The following is an 18028-nucleotide window of genomic DNA, read 5'->3' as shown; positions in this document are numbered from 1 at the left end:
AAGGCATTCTTCCCCTTCAGCACCACACTAATGTACTGTGAGAGGCTGTTAGAAAAAGCTTGGGAAAAAAACACTGCTAAGGTATATTGTCTGTCTTGTTCCAGTGACCATAGAGAACCAGTGTAGGAAATCTTGAAAGAGCACATTGAGCTTGTGTATGGGGTGCTTGTTGGAATCCTGAAGTATTTTATATTTATAGTTCACGATCACAAGTTCCTAAAGGTGTCATGGTCAGGCATCAACAAGCTGATGCACCATGTCAAATCAGTTAAGAATGTATGTGATTACAATTAAACAAACAGGTAAAAACAAACTGCTCCAAAAACTAAACTTGAGTCATCTTAAAGTTTTATTTCTTCCAGTGCATTTTTAGTATTATGTGCACACATGGTTTTATTTTTGTTACTGGTAAATGCATTGTTGAAGAATAGCATTCTGTATTGAGAATAGATTTCATGGAATAAAAATGGAAACCATTTCACAGTTGTCCTCATTGGCCTAAAGGTGCCTTGTTTTGATGTGTCCATGTGATGTTATGCGATGACGTTTTTAGATTTCACTCACACAAACACAATGATGCCAACTCTTGGGTAAAACGTTTCCTGCCAGGGATAAAATTCATGTTTATTGTCATTATCAGTCAACGTCTTGATTTTTATTAACAAGTGATCTACTGCCATTGTCCATTCTGCTACTACATAATTAGTAGCCAAGGTGAATTTGCTCAAATAAATAAATGGTTGTTAAAGGTTACTTAAAAAAAAAATATACACAGTGTACATGAACAAGAGTCATTCCTACGACTTTAGAATCCATCTGTAAAACGCTAGTGATCTGATAAGTTTTGCTTTAGGAAATTGGAGGTTCCAGTTTTTTTGACAGAGCTGTTAAAATCTGGCTGAACTTCTGATATCTTTCAGTTTGGCTAACTTGGGCTCCTTTACTGCCCCAAAGCAGCCTCATTTGAAACTCTGTGCAGAAGACTTCACTCATCATCTCATCCGGGTTAAAACCTAAACAAAAAAGAAAAGATACATAGGTGAAATGAGAAGAAAAGGGACCTGAAGGAAAATAAAACATTTAGCGACTACTCTTCCACAGTATTAAGCAATTTCAAAGAAACAAGTTAACCTTCATCTTACATCATGAATGAGAAATACAAACTTTTTTTTTTTGGAGTTGGAGTTTTTTTTTGAGGTTGGAGTTTGCCTTTTTACAGCAGGAAATGGTTTTGCTTGAGAAAGTTTACCCTCATTTTCACTTTTAAATTTCTGTTTTTGTCTGTGTTGCAGTTGACATCCCTGTTGCACATTTTACCTTTGCTTGTGCCTAATAAAACCATGTCTGACAGAAGTGAGGCAGATTTTTTCCATTGGTGTTCATCTAGCAGTAAAAACCCAACATTCTGATTTACTGGGAAATTCACCTGGGCACAGATGCCATTGTTCAGAGGTAAATAGAACCAGCTACAAATAGAAAACCAAATATGGGGTAACATGACCTCCATGAGCTTTTTATACAGATTGTTTTGTATGCAGATTCTTAGGCGAGCTTGTTGCGCGCGTGCGCACACAGACACACACACTTTGTAAGTCTTCTTACCTTCCAATGCCTTTTGTGCATTGCTTTGATACAAAGCTGCATTTTTGGCAATAAATCGTCCAGTTTCCAAATGGCTAAACATTATTTCACATCCTCGGTCATGGTTCTCCCACCAGTCCATTCCCTCAAATATGGCAGACTGACGCTCCAGGAGCATTAGGAGAGGCATCACAAGTGGCATTGTGGATTTCTCTTGCATGGTAAATACCACTCCTAGAACAAGATTTTGCAAAAGTTATCTTAAAGTTATTAATATAAAAAGTTATCTTCTTCACCTTGTAGTCCTTTAAATAGAAATTGTGACCACCAAATTATAGAAGAAACAAAACATATAAAAATAAAGAAAATATAATAACCAAATAACTAAAAATAAGGTGGGTTTAGAATGTGTGTTCTACATGATCATGAATAGGCAAAACACACTAAAAGGTTACTCATATTTACAAGGTCTGACTGCAATAAACCACAGAAGTTCACAGATTAAATCCCATATCTGAACATTTGGACGTGTAGTTATCAACCCAAAATTAGTCTCAGAATATTGTTTAACTCCAATAAAATGCATTATAAATTATTTGATCAAGGTGTTCTTTAACCTGGTAATAAAGAGACCCAGTTTATCCTTAGGGGTATATTTATTCAGTCATTTATTAAAGTACATGGGGGAATGGGTCTGTAATCCTCAACTCATTCACTAGATGGTGCTGTATTCATTGTCAATTACTATGAATTATACTTGTATTTAGGGAGGTATTTAGGTCAGGGAGAGTTAACTCAGAATACCTAGTGGACACTACCCACATACTGCCTTTTTCAGGCACTGGTGATATTGCCTCACAAATGGCACCAATGCATCAATCTTCTGAAGTAATATGTGCAACATGCTGAAGTTTGACCCAGATGCTTAGAGCATCAACACCCAAACAATTGTCTGGCAAATCTATATCAATTCTGCAAAACTCTTTTATTGCTCCCTGATGGCAACAGACCACAATGAGAAGAAAAAGGCAATAAAATCTTGATATATAAAACACCCTTAAAAATTTAAATTGCCTGGATTTCAAAGAGACCCTGTCACATGGTCATACCTCCTAATTTGAATCCTTTATTCAGTGCTGTAATACAAAGCTGTCTTTCAGAGTTTTGTGATTTGCAATTTTTAGTTTCATGGGCGGCAGTAAGTCAAAGACTTCCAAAACTTGCTTTGAGGTGGACAACGGAAGGTGTGCTGATAGACAGCGGTATTGAAAGTCCTGTCATTATACAACTATAAGTTTGATATGACAAAACTTTTGTTACCGCTATCTATCTGCAAAGGGCTCTTGATGCGAACACAAGGCTTGCTTGTTATCACCACCACACACAACTCCTGAGTGTGCAAATTGTGTGAGACATGGTCGCCATTATGTCTGGGGTGTATTTTAATTACAAATTGCATTTGTTGGGCTTACCTGCACCTTCATACAGACTTTTGTTGAAGGGTTTAAGCTGTTTCTCATAAGTGATTGCTGTCTGTGTGTACTGATGTCTTAACATGGTCCAGGTTGTTTCCAGCCTTGTAATCTGTAAATAAAAAGAAAATCTGGATCTGTATATTGTCTTTGTCATCAAGTGGACAGTAGTGCGTCTGGCCTAAAATAAGAAAAGCCTGGATTTATGTGTAGCAACTATGGATACTGTGGTTTGGATGCTATTGGCGAAAAACATGTTCTGAATAGAAATGAATATCATACCTACAAAGGCAAAACGTCACATGTAAGTGTATTAAACTACAACATCCAATCAGCAAAAAAATAAACAAAAAAAAAAAAAAACTTGCCGCACATTCAGTTCACCACAGATTATTAAAGATTATTAAACTTGGTATTCAGTGACTCTATTAACACTTTGTACCCAGCTGTGAGATGTTCTAGTGGCAGGATGAAGTTATTATTTTTACTTCATAGTATTTTTAGACTGCTGACATTTTATGCAGAGCTTTACAATTTCCATAGTCATGTCACTAGCTGTCCCTCAAAGGCACTCACAATCTAATGTCCCTACCATAGTTATATGTCATTACTACAGTGTAAGGGGAATTTGGGGGAAAGCCAATTAACCTAACTGCATGTATTCGGAACATGGGAGGAAACCAGAGTACCCGAAGGAAACCCACACAGACACAGGGAGAACCTATCGTGCAGATAGTGTCCTGGACGAGATTCAAACCTCTAGCCACCGTGCTGCCCATTACACTGCTTATCCTTACCTGAGGCATCTCAAGTGCTTTCATGATGGAGGAAAATGCATAGAAATCTCCCAATTCCTTCAGTTCGACTGCAATTTGGATAATTTTGTTTAAAGTTGCAACTCTTTCCTCTGGGCTGCCAGTACATCCCAGGATATCCACAGCGATCCCTATTGCCATGGTAGAATGCCTGTAAAATAAAGTTAATTGTGGGTGTGAAAATCTAAATGGAGTTAAATATTTACACAACAGCGATGGAGAAGGTGAGTACTTTATGATCTCCTAATAATCCCCTGAAATTCGCTGACAGATTGTCCTCTCTTTAGGTGTATCCTTTCAGTTCCAATTAAAAATAACTCGTTCTGCCATCTAATGGCCAATCCTAAAAGTGCACAGATGTCACAGTATACTTTGTTTAAAAACTTGGTTTCAGTGATAAAAAGGTACAAGTGAAGTGGGTAAAAGCAGCAAATAAACAGAGTTGTATTTAAAAAACTTTTGCTTCTCAGTCTGTTAACCGCCAATGTATAAATGCAAATATTTCACTTATTTCCTCCGCATTGTGCAGCACATGCACAGCTAAACACTACGGACTGCAATGGAAGGTCTGTCAACAGGTTGTGGTAGACAAGCTTTGCATTAATTCAATAGCATTTGGACTGCACTGGTGTTGGGAGGTCACACTGCAGAACTAAGAAGGTAGCCTTTCCTAAAATACTGCCATGAGGATCAGGGAAATAGACAATACAGAAATCATTAGGAAGGGGAAAAGACTTTGCAGTTCTGTACAATAAAGTCCAGCCAACACATGGGACAGGAAGAAGGCAAACTTTTTTTTTTTTTGCAGAGAATTTTTTTTATTTCTTGTCCTGGGTGGCACAGGCTACAAGGTTTGATTTGCAATGCTAAGCTTCTAACAGATATAGCTCTATATTGGCCATCTTCAGAAAAATGATTTATTACATTTTGTAACTGGTGACGTATTTATATTTTCCAATGGCTGTAGCATGTCTGGGGAAAAACCCTTTAAACAAATACAGCCATCTCTCTCTTTTTATGAGCTCCATGTAATTATTCCATCTGAAAGCAGCAACAGGTGTTCAAGTTATCAGCATGCACAAATATCTGGGGATGTTTACCTTTCAATTAGGTCCAGGCGCAGTTGGTGTCCATACGGCAGACTTATTAATTCTAGCCCGCAGCTCACTCCCATGATCCTCTCCATCTCTGGTGAGACGTCAAGCATCCTAGCAACCTGCAAGGTGCAAATAGGTTTGTAACATTTTACATTCAGGAAGTGCGATATTACTGATATGAGAGGAATAATTGAAACTTTCCCTAACGTTAGAAAACATGACTGGAGGTCAGGGTGCAACAGTTCTGTGACATAATACATTATCATAATTCCCTTATATGTTTACCAATTTTGTGTAAAATAAAAGAATAAAACAAAAATAACTTTAAACAAGCAGCACAAATATAATCAGATTTGAACCCAACCTTACCATTGGATACCACCCACCTATTCATTAGGACCAAACAATGTCAAATTGTGTTTGGGTGGAAAGTCTTTAGTGCTTACGTCTAGCAGGAAAATGGGGCAGTGAAGAGTAAATAAGTTTTTAGAAGAGGAGAAGAGCTGGATTATTAAGTGAAACTGTATTTCTTTCACTTAAACTTTAAACATTTTTTCCCCAGAATATCCAGATTCACAACTCATAGTGGCTTTTATATAGTGGAGATAAAATACCACCAAGTTTATTAGACATTTTATGTGCCATTAACACATGCAGGCCTGTGGTGGCCCATTGAGTTCTCGCTTAACTAAACTAATTTAAACCAAGCCAATTCCAATAGCAATCACGTTGATAAGTGATCACACACACACAATTAAAAATGTTTGTATATTGCCATCTCTGTTACAATATTACTTCCTGTCCTTTTTACTGGAGCAGAAAAAGAAATAATCACCTAGTGGGGAAGTAGACAACATTAAAAACCTGGCAAATGATCTAGAGATAGAGGTAAATCCTCTATTCTGAGTATAGCAAAAAAGTGATTTGGCTGAAGTTGACTAAAAATATAGCTGTTAATTTAAGTACAGCTATTGTGACTGCAACATGAATAATCCAATAATGGGGCAATTCAGCAACCTATTGATCCATCAAATCATACAGCATATGACAGCTGTGTTATTTGATAAATCAGTAAAGTGTATTTGGTTTGCAAGCGTCTTGCAATCACATATGGCTGGGTCTGGGGGACCCCAATGTGGCAGCCAATTATCTTTTTGTATAGGTACTGTACACCTGCTAAGGTGTAGGTAAAATGCAAAATGTGCCAACAATCCCCACATGGCCCAACCAATCCATTCCCCATAGCATGTTGGCTAAGGTGGTTTTAAGAGAGATGCCACAGACATATTATCACCCGATAATACCAAAATCAGCCAGGTAAAGCGATTTTGTGTGAAAAGCATTGCATTATGGGTATTGGTTCTCTACCACAGCACCTTTGTAAACATGACAACTACTAAATATTATAATTTTCAAGCATCTGCTTCTTAATCAGCTTCCCTTGCATGAGGACATTAGTGGTGGGTAATAATTATGTATGTTGGTTTTAGATATACTTTAAAACCAAACCTGTAAAACTGTCTGCTTGCTAGGGAGATCAATGTTCTCCTTTTGTCCTTGTGTTAAACATTCCAACAGCAATAACTGATAAAATGACAACTATGTAAGAACTTTGGTCAATCCAGCAACTGTGCCCTCATGAAAACATATAGACTAATGAGACAGATTGGATCTTTGTCAGATATCAGTGTGCACTTGGGGTCACAGCTTGGACCACAACAGTTTTAGCTAAACTCTGTATCTACTAATCTAAAAGTTTTCAACATAGGTGAGCCCAAAGGAAACACGCTGATCAGCCTAAACATTAAAACCACCATTATGTGGTCATCCACATAATCTGAAAGAAATGTGATTTATAAGAACAGGCCTCTTCTTGCACTGTTCCATGGTCATTCCAATGCCCACATGCCCTTTGGGGTGGACAAGGGTCTGCAGTTATTTTCTGATGTTTACACGTGCCCATTTTTCCTGCATTTTAAAGTTCAAGGCCCAACTTGCTGCCTAAATTATCCCACCCATTTTAAGATGCCAATTTAAAGAGATAATAAATGTTATTTACTTTATCTGTCAGTGGTTTTAATGTTTTGGATGATCGGTATAAATCCACTTTGTGTTCAACTTCCTTCAAATATCATTGTAGTGACATCATCACAAGGCTCCCCCACTAAAGGCCGCCTGATGAAAATTCAGAAGGAAGATATTTGCAAAACCAAAGACTGATTTTAACAGTTTTACTGCCTAGTATAGCAACATTTGACAAAACATAAGTTATGCACTTGATTACAGATTTGTGATGAGCAACCATGGTTTTATTCACAGAATGCTTTTAGAATTTCTCCTGGTTTTGCAAATGAGAAATGGTATATATTTACCTTGCAGTCCATTCTTAGAATGTGTAGGGCAATAGTCCTTGGATCATTGTTGGTAAAAAGTTCTTTGGCCCTTCTAAGCAGGGCTGTTTCCAGAGGTTTGTTTTCTGGGGTGAGTAGAAGCGACTCAAACTCATTGGGCTTAAAAGAGGATTCAGTCTCATACTGTGGCCTGATAAACTCTATGTCATCCCCCTTGTCAATCAGTTCTGTTGAACATTGTGACACACAGTCCTCATGGCCCAAGAAGCTCACTTCTGAGTTACTAAAAGAGAATGTATCCTCCTCACCAGTTTTAGGAATTTCCACTAAGCTACTGTGGGAGGAATATGTCCGTGACCATCCACAGTCATCAGGAGGGTTAGGATGAAGTTCACAATAATTTGCCTCAGAATTCTGCCAGACTGTAGGTGATGGTGGTTGTTTCATACAGAGCGCTTTGCTTGGTTTAGCAGGTGGTTTAGAGCACAACTGACTGTCTGAGCCTCTCAAAGCTTCAGCGGGATGAGCTTCATTGCTAAACCTTCGGATTTCTGTTGGGCTCAGAGTGGGTTCACTTCCTGTCCTGAACACATTTGGTCTGGGTGTTAACTTTCCTTCATTTCCAGGCGACATGTATGGTTGTCTGCAGCCTGTAAGAAAAGCAACATATTATTAATTTGTTTCTTTTATATATATTTTTTGAAACAGTGGCGGCCTGGTTTTATATGTCAGGTCATCATATAATCCAGAAAAAAAAATTGATTATGACTGGGACATCTAATTTCTGAACTCGCTCATAATGCCCTTATTATAGCATGGCATCCACCTTGGACAATGCACGGCAATTTACCTGGTGACCTCTGTATCAAATGACTTCCTAATAACATGACAGTCTAGGGTAAACTTGGTTCTGACAATATTCACAGCATAGAGGGTTTCTAGTGTTTGGTTTAAACAGCTTGGTTTAAAATGAGGAATTCAATGATTGCCAATATTCCTTAGCATTAGAGGGGAAAAGGAAAAACAGAAATGTTTGATTTAACACAATATGTGTCACTACGCAGTTAGTGACAACCTACATCTGAAATGATTTTAATAAATCCTAGAAGCCTTATGTCTGATCTTTAAAATAACTAGACATACAAATGTACTTAAATATTAACATCCGAATAAACTTATAACTAGCTTGTCAATTCTCTTTATCATAAAAAGTTGTTGTTTGGCTCCAGTGGGAGCTTGATAAATCTATTGCCTAAATCTGACCCAATCTTTGAGGTTACAAAATTAAGACCTACATCCAAACAAATACCCCAGCTATAAAAGCCATGTGCCAATATACAGTGAAGCACACCTACTGTGACAAGAACTCTAAGAAGGGGAAACATACCTAGCGGCAGGTAGCTTTCTGACTGGTAAGAATTTAACGGTCGTTTCTTTTCCCTCATGTTATCCAGACAAGCTGGATGGCTGCCACTCTTCTCTTTATGTCTAAAATGAAAAATAGAATATGCATATTATTGCTAAATAATAAAAGCACTCTCAATATGGAAACTGAAGACACAGCAATATTGCCCCAATTCAGTAATTAAGCTGAATAAGACTAAATGACAACAGACAGAAAACACGCTGTGGAATGAAGCTTTTGGGAAAAAATGGGATATTTCCACTGAACAGAAAACTAAGTCACATATCATGCAGTCACAGCTTTTTGGATGAAAATGTCTTCTTATGACATTTTGTATGCTTTCACTTTAGAAGTAAATAGGATGCTGGTGCTGTGAATGATTTTACAATATTCTGGTCAAAATATTTGTGGAAAACGTGCCAAGCATCGAGGTTTCTCCCATTTATTTTGGGACTTCCATACATTTCAGTGAGGCGAAGAAATATGAATTGTCTAGCTTCTCCAAACTCAGTACAGCTCCTCACTAAAGCTCAGCCTGGCACACGGGATGAGCATAACTGTTCCAGTGCTGATATTCTAATGACTATCTTTCAACATCAGCATCATATCCAACAGGCAAGCATAAGAATTGGCACCAGCAAACGTGCCCGTTTTCCAAGGAATAAAGTCTTCTCCCATCTACTAACCTAAGCAGACTGGTCCTCATCATGTTGTGCTCCTGCTGTAGGATCTGTCCATGGCCAATGTTTAAACTCAGCCTTTTTGGAGTTTCTGCTTTTCCATCTGGAGCTCCAAGTTCCAAGCGTCTAACTGGAGATGTTCCATATTTCTCCTCTATACACCTGAGCGGTACAGTTCTGTTAATGGGCTGAAAGATGATGGCTCCACTTTGCTGGGACACAGGTTTGCGGTTCCCTACGTAGTATCTAACCAACGCAGGGACATTGTCAAAACTTTCATGTTCAAACTGGTACTGAATCCGACTGTAAGCTTCATTAAGTCTGATGACAACTTTATTTATCTTGAAATGCTGTGAAAGATTTTTCCACTGACAGGTAAGCACAAAGTTTCCAGGACTGGACAAAGAATCCCTGATTAGAAAATCTCCATCTCTCCTCACCAAGCTTTCGGATACCTGCCGATGAGAAGACAAAACATTTTACCATAAACAAAATTACTCATCCAATTCATGTTATATATTTAAAAATATGGGTAAACGTTTAAAAACTTGGAATAATGACCTCACTCTGAAACAGTGTGAACATAGAAAAATAAAACGTTTAGCCTGACTAAAGCTAAATATAAATTAGCTTGTTGACATTTAACATTTATTTGGTGCAACTGAGCAATAATTAAAATTTGGAGTGAGAAGGACAACAAAAGAGAACATGATTGATGAGACCTTAATCAGGTGGATTGGAAAAAGTATTCAGTCACTGCCAGCTTTCTTGGTCAGTTGTGAATAGTTGTTGTTCAGTAATAGCTTTTCTCAGATCAGGGTGTTCTGGCACCGAGATCTCCACGCCTGCATGCTTTTCGCATAAAGCAGGCCAATGGATGCAAGATAGTAACCAATGCCACCAGCTAAGAAGGAAATTGATGTAAGAAATCTCAACAGCTATTGATAAGCAAGCATAGCGGTTGGATATGTTGAATATGCTTTTAAGTAAACTCAATGATGCTTTTAACCACTAGAGAACTTTGGTATGGAGACATTGCTTGTTCCATGGCTGGTCCTATTTTTTTACTGGTGGGTGTGTCATGGGAACGGTTTTTGACCCTCTATTATGACTTCACAGCCATTACAGCGACTTGCTAAACAGAGAGGTCAGGGACACTTGCAGCTGTGTCTGCAAGATTACTGGGGGAGCCATAATGTTTGCCCATTTCACATCAAATGGCTACATTGTATTTACACAATACACAGAGATCATAAGAAAATCAATATACCGTCTCCTTTCATGTATCTGTACACACTGCTGGCTTCTAAATGCCATTTATTCCAAGCTTTTATTAGACCATAGAGCTATTTAAAACTTAATGGTTACATAAAAAAATAGCAAATACCAAAAATAACACATATGGGATTCTTGTAAGCGCAATGCTAGGGACGTAAATTCAGAATCCAAACCGTAAAGCTAATAATGTATTCTAGAGAGCACTCATTTAATATTCACTTCTTTCCTAAAAAATGATAAAATCTTTATAAGTGGTTTTTAATAAAGCGTTTACTTGAAATGTGAGGTTATAGTAAAATAGTAAAACAGAGGCAGAAACAAGGAGATAAAAAGTACAAAACAAAATACTTCATTACTTGTCAACAAATATTAGAGAGCGGATAAGGAACAAAAAATAGCCTGCTTGGATATAAAAAGCGGAGTTTCTTTGGGTTAAAGGGTTACAATAACCTACCACACTCATACACACACACTTCATAGAGGTAATAGGAGACTTTGCTCACTTTTCTTCCCTCTGTGTCTTTTTGGTCAGAAAAAGCTCAACTGTCAGCACATACACAGGGTTAAGCATTCTGTGTCCATGTGAGTGCACATGGAAACATCAAAGATACACCAATGCTGTCACATGAAAGAAGTGGCATGAAAGCGGACCCATACCATGCAATCAAAGTATTTCAAGTGGCTCCCAATGGCCAAACTGAGCATTGGGGTAGCAGAGGAAAGTACATGCTGCTAGAGAGGGGTGAAATAAATAAAAAACCTTCTACAACCTTATAGGCAATGGAAAGAGTTGTTTAAATTATTAAACAATTTAAGGGAGCCTATTAAGACATAATGACAGCACAGCTTATGTGTGATCCAAGAATAGATAATTTACACTACAAACCTCATGTTCCTACAAATGTCAATTCCTGAAGTTTATGATGAATTAAAATGAAAGCATGATTAACACAAAACGGTTTATCAAGGAATATCATATTCTCTCATGACAAAAAATGCATGCCAGATTACAGAAAGAACATTATTGCCAGATATCTCTGGGACAAGAATAATATTGAAACTCACATTCCTGCTGAGGGAAAATGAGGAATTTTTACAAGTTATACATGAGCTGAATTTATCTTGTGATCCAAGACACATGAATTGTGACGCCTTTTGTACAGGCTGTGGTCCTTTGTCACAGGAATACTTTCACAAGACCCTAAAATAGGTCTAATAAAATGTGTTACTGGGGCCAAGAATGTTATTGTTCAGTTGTAAGTTCCAACAAACAAGAGAAAACAAATATGGTTGCTTGCAGTGGTGGTGCCAGGTAGCTTAAACTTTTGGTGCACTTAATAGGCTAGCTGCCCCTTAAAAATGAAGTACAGTTGCTGATCTGGGATCTGGAAAAGTTTACCAGCACTTATGTAAGCTTACACTTCATCAATGCCTTCTAAACAACTCTAGTACTCCGGAGTTTAGTAACTATTTCTAGGGAGTATTACTGGTGTTATGGTTGATGAAACCAGCATCCAAGCAATCCCACCCCATGGTGAGAGGAATAACTTTACCAAATCTTTTCTTGGTAAATGAAAAGAAAATACCTAGTATTACATTGAAATGTACTGTCAGCAATTGATAATTAAGATTACACTGCTCAGTCACTGGGCCCTGGGTGGGGTGAGGATCCTCACATCTGCACATTTTATTCTGACTGTTCACTTGCTGCCCAATATATATCACCCCTTGACTAGTACCATTCTAACATTCTGATCAATGTACTGTATATCCAACAAAAAACAGAAGGTATTAAAGTTGTGACAACGTAACTCATGGTTTTTACTTCGTCATTGACTGGAAGGTGTGTTAAACAAATAAATCAGAAACTGGCCTGGTGACCTCACTGACAAGTAGCTCATATACCTTTCCACCTGCAAGATACTGTTCAGGAGTGTAGAGGTTGGAGGGTAGTGCCTGCTAGCCTGAGCTTAACCCTTTCGTCAGTCTGAGGATTAAATTATTGCCCTAAACTACCTACCTCTGAACTAAACGATCACACTTGCTTACCTGGGGCAATTAATAATCAGGATTATCATACAATATAAAAGCTCTCTTTTAAAGAAGGAACAAACATAAAAAACTGAGCAGGCATGTCTTTTCTGCCATAAAACAAACTCACCTGCCTTCTTTTAAATGTACACCAAGGTGTGCATACGCAGCTCCGTTTATGATCAGGCACATGGTCGGCTGTTGCCAGGAATGAATGAACTCCCGTGCACATGCATGGGGGTTACGTCATTCCAGCGTTGCCAATCAAGATGGCCACAGATCCTGAGCCCAAAAGATGATCGGGTAAAAAGGTCTGAAGAAATGAGGGGAGTTTAATTAAAAAAGAAATTACATAGTTACCAGTTAACTGCAATGGAGACAAAGTCTGTCTATTCTGCAATAAAGAAACTGCCTGCTCGCATTTTTTTCATTCCAATTTCATTTATTTGACTCAACAGTTTGATGGGATATTCCAGTATGCACGATAGTACCTTTTAACCACAGAAAAGGAAAATAGCTGTGCAGTAGTGAATTTTTTTCTTTGGGAGGTTTGCCCATGTTTGACGGGCCTAAAGCTAATCATGCATTTTAAATTTTACCATGGGTAAGTTATGGGAATACTATCAATTTTTTTTCAGGTTTGGGAAGGTGATCAAGTCACCAATGTGACTATATTTTATTATCGATTGGTATTTCATATATAGTATACCATTTGCCCACATATTCCTATTGCTTTTGCTGATAGACGATATCTTAAACACCAACTTATGAGCTTACAGGACTGGAAAACAGCTTTAGGGCTGCCACCACTTTTAGGGCTAATGCACTCTCTTTGTTTTATAGTCTAATGTTCTTTATTGCATGGTTGTTTTAAAAAAGGTCAGGCAGAGAGAAGCAGCGGTATATCAGAGTTCCATGGAAGTGATTTTAGAATAAAAAGATGAAGCCCTCTGTAACCCGGATGGTGGAGTTTAGACATGTTTTGCACCTTCTGTACATCTAAGGTTGGTCATACATGAGTAGGTTCTGCTACTTAACTGCACACAACCACACTGCATCCTATTTTGAACACCTGCATGAACCAGCTCTGCAACAAGGTAATTATCATCCAACCCAGAATCTTTCACCCAAATATCTATCACCAGCAAATCCATCGGGTTAAAACTAAAACGACCAATTTCTGTTTTTGTAATGACCTCTTTAGTTGATGTGTGTAGTTCTGGTATGCCCGAGAATAAAGGACGGGTAAACTTTAGTTTTTCAAGTCTTTATCACTTATAGATCTACAAAAGCTGACGCGTCACAAGGCACTGAAGCCTCCCATAAGTGAAAGCTACCCAGATCTTAATGGTTGCCATTAAATTCCCAATTATCATTAGAAAGCAGAAGCAGTACATCTTACAAGGTGCCCTTACCTGACGTGGAATCCTTCCATGGTACCAAGCATGACTGCGTAAATCTTCACTGCTCAGCTTCAGCTCCTCCTCCAGTTCCTTCTTGAGCTTGTCAGGGGTCCCTCCATCCATAATATAGCGCTCCTTAGAGAACTGAAAGACACAACAAGTGAGTTCCTCTGACCGCACCGAGATCACCTGGCAACATTTAGCTCAGCCACACTGCAAACAGGAACTTTCATTTTGTCACTTGTCACATGCTCCGTCACCAGTTCTAAGGTGTGGGTGTAGTGTTTCCTAAGCCTGCCTGCTTGTGTGATCAAAGGCCGTCATGCAGCGATCGGATACAGGGAGGCTGCACCTGCACTGCTGGATGGCTTACTTTCAAAATTCCCATCTGCCCTTTGTACGGAGTTTATGAGTAGCTGCCCACAGCCTCTTATCATTTAACGCTTGCGTGGGTCAACAATTTCATCTTTAGATGAGTTACGGTGTTTATTAAACTCCATCTACACACAATAAGTTCATGCCATGCACTAGAAAATGTATTTCTGAAAATAAAGATGCTTATTTATACTAAGGAATCACTGACTTATTCTGTAAAACCTATAAACTCAAAAAAAAAAAAAAAAACACAAAAAAAAGAACGTTTAACCACACCGTGAACAGACAATACTTTTTCCGTAACCTAAGAAAAAGGTATCGTCACAGTATATGTGATTTTGTGTGAAAGGTTTGTTTACTGAATGGCTAAAGCTACAATGGGAACCAATCCCTATTCAGAGTAAGAAACACAAAAGGAACATTTCTTCCGGGAAAAAAAAGATATTTTGTTGTATCTATACATGTTTTATCATGAATGGGGTCTTTTAAAGATATTTAAAAAGTAGAGTGAACACATACCATAGTTCAAACTTTTCAAAAGGTAAAATACATAGGAAAGACACCACAAGATTGCAGAATAGGCTTTTGTATCACCTTTTACTTCATTTCACTTTATTACTGGCCTAACTTTCGCTAACTTGGCTAAACCTCACCAATTGTCACAACTCTGCCCAATAGCCAAGTGGCCACTGAGCTGGTCTTACTGGACAGCAGAATTAGATAATGGACAGAATTGTCTTATACCAATGTGAAACTAAATCCATGGAGAGCACAGGAGAAATTTTGCTATAAGGCAATACTGGAAATTTGTTAAATTTTAGTCAAAGCCAATATTTTAAATGATTCACACGGTACACCGGTTAAATTAGAAAAACATGTTTTAAAATCTTTTGCATCAGGTTAAAGTTTTAAAGTAAATAGCAAAGGAAGAAGTAATCCACATCAACCCATCACAGAAATCTTGTAAGCGGACCAGTTTATTGACCAGAGATTAGACATGTTGGATTGATACAAGACATTTTTTCCACTCCCATTATTAATATGTTCATTTGGTGACCCATCACTGGCACTTGACAGGATCTGCATTTAAACACCAGGTGTTCACAATTTGATCCTCCAACATAATAAAAATAAAATAAACAGAAGGAAGTGTTTCATGTTGGCTGTCACTTTCTATGTAAGTCATTGGGATGTGTGAAATAGCCGGTTCACAAGTTCACTTAATATAGGCATGGTCTCTGACCAGCAAACCACTGGCTATTTTCTCACTTGATAGAATGATATTGTGTTGCAACAAGCTTCTCAAGATCTGCTAAACAGCTGCAAACTAAACTGGCTCCGAACATGCTCAGCACATTTTACAAATAAGTTACTGGAGATGACAACAGACTCCAAGAACACATCACAGAAGAGCCACAAAATCTTCAGCACACTGTTACCCTCAGCTGACGTCTAGGTGTCACCTGCAGCCTAACTGGATGGGTGGGCTATGGCTGGGAGAAGATCTGCCTTCCAGAGACCATACAAAACATAGCCATAGGAGATCTTGAGAGTGGTATAGGACCTGCATCACAGGAATAGCCTGGCTGCCTTTTTTAAGCAGCAAAAGCATAATTACCTACTAGAAAATTGCATATCATTCAGGCTTGTCTGTTACATGTATGTTAACATAATCAATATTATAAACTTACAAGTCCCTATAGAAGAACTGTTTAAATGTAAAAGCTCTATAATGCCATTTCATGAACAAATGTCACCCTAATTCTATTGGGTAATTATCTGATGATTTTCATTTTAATATACATAGTGGATTGTATATTGTTGAATATAAGAAAATGTTTTTCCGTTGCTGGATAGAAGATTGACTAAGGCTCTATTTATGCCTTTGTATGCACAATAACCGTACCCCCTTCCCATTTCACTCTGAATGGACAATTAACAAGCTTTAATGCACTAAAAACATACATGCGTGATAACTGCCCAATGCAATTTATGTATTGCAAAGAATATCCCTAACTGAAGTGTTCCCTATACTATATATGCATGCTGGTGTATGTACCATTTAGAATACAATGGTAATATATAGCAATTCACACATGGCACATCACAATGTGGCGGTATTCTTTAGTACACACATAGGTCTAGGTCTAGTTAGATCCAATTGCTGAAACCATTATGGAATGGGGGGGGCTTTTCGTTGTTCATTTGTTGTACATGCAGCAAGAATAAAGAGACAGATAGGGCAGAACTAAAAACCCAATTTGGAGTACCTTACCAATAAAAGCTATCCTGCAAAAAGAAAAATACAAGCTTACCTTACTGTGAATGTTATTCAACTAGTTTAATTCTAATCCAGTAGCCCAATACCTTCTAATCCACTAGACTGTAAAGAAAACCGCACTGGAACCGCTGGGTACACACGTGCAATAATTATCATTAAAAAAGGTTCTTACGTAGACTTACTCCTGAGTTCCCCAAGACATACAAAGAGCCCTATTCCCCAGCACTTGCCTTGATCAGAATTTGTAATCTGGCACACTTTATCAAATATATATATATAAATGCTGGGTGGGGGGGTAATTAAACTTTTTAGGCCAAATTACTGTGCTGAGGAAATAGTAGTTTTGATCTGGCATTATATGTGAATTTACAAATGCAGAGCAACAGGTCCACATTAATCTTCCTGTTAACTGATAATCATGTACCAGTTACCAGTATAAGATGTGAATGCTAACAATGATTTCTTTGAGAAAAAAAAAAAGCTTAAGAATATGGATCATATAATGAGAGGATTGTACTGCTTACATTACAGTTTTACATAAACCAGCTTTGAAACCATGAGCATTTTCACAATTAAGGTGTACAATAACCATTTGTAATGTAATATATATATATATATATATATATCATAATAAGTAGACAAAGCTTGTCATATACTACTTTGTAGATTTTATATACAGACTATATATAGACTTTATATACAGAAGATGCAAATAGCAGACAAAGGTATGAAGGAAAGAGGATATGGAGGTGAGGCGGGGGTAGGTGGTGTTTGTGTGCTCTAGGCGTATTCTTATTTTCTGAGGTTTATGAACAGTGCGCTTACAAAGATCTGTGGTTTCAGAGGGCGACACCACAGCCATTGAGCAAGTCTGTCAAATAGATTGTCTGGATTTTTATGCAAATTTCACAGCACCAGATACCGCCACATCAGTTACACCAAATTAGTACTGCAAAACAATGGCTATCAAAAGGCTTAATAGTCAATAAATCTGAACTATAGGTAAATATAAAACGCTGAATAATACAAATGTAAATTAATTACCAAATTAATTTTAGATGGTAGGAACCCAGTAAAAATATGTGAACTTAGTCTTCGTATAATCCCCCTATCGACACCTGTGCAGAAGTACTCTATGGTTCTAGTGCTGACCTTCCCTTCCTAGTGCTGAGGTTCTGCTTTAGCTACAAATAATTGTATTTTCAGAGACTTCAAATACTATACTTCACATTAGTAAAAATGTCATCCTTAGGGAGTTG

General features: G+C 37.8%; 1 protein-coding gene across 2 annotated transcripts in view; it reads right to left on the bottom strand.

The window, feature by feature from the left end:
- Positions 1 to 330: 330 nt before the first annotated feature.
- The window catches only part of BCAR3 (BCAR3 adaptor protein, NSP family member), a 72155-nt gene continuing 54457 nt past the window's right edge, over positions 331 to 18028 (bottom strand). For both annotated transcript variants that reach the window (XM_072419864.1, XM_072419865.1), the window contains 9 exons: positions 14126 to 14257; positions 9408 to 9856; positions 8704 to 8804; positions 7338 to 7966; positions 4969 to 5084; positions 3851 to 4019; positions 3054 to 3165; positions 1603 to 1815; positions 331 to 1013 (listed from right to left, as the gene is read on the bottom strand). In XM_072419864.1, the coding sequence (XP_072275965.1) occupies positions 850 to 1013; positions 1603 to 1815; positions 3054 to 3165; positions 3851 to 4019; positions 4969 to 5084; positions 7338 to 7966; positions 8704 to 8804; positions 9408 to 9856; positions 14126 to 14257 (2085 nt within the window). In that variant the 3' untranslated portion in view covers positions 331 to 849. The remainder of the gene's footprint in view (positions 1014 to 1602; positions 1816 to 3053; positions 3166 to 3850; positions 4020 to 4968; positions 5085 to 7337; positions 7967 to 8703; positions 8805 to 9407; positions 9857 to 14125; positions 14258 to 18028) is intronic.

Source organism: Pyxicephalus adspersus, chromosome 8 (assembly GCF_032062135.1).
Source record: "Pyxicephalus adspersus chromosome 8, UCB_Pads_2.0, whole genome shotgun sequence".
NCBI classification, from domain to species: Eukaryota; Metazoa; Chordata; class Amphibia; order Anura; family Pyxicephalidae; genus Pyxicephalus; species Pyxicephalus adspersus.
The sequence above is the reverse complement of the archived record's forward strand: the minus strand, read 5'-3'. Positions and strand labels throughout refer to the sequence as shown.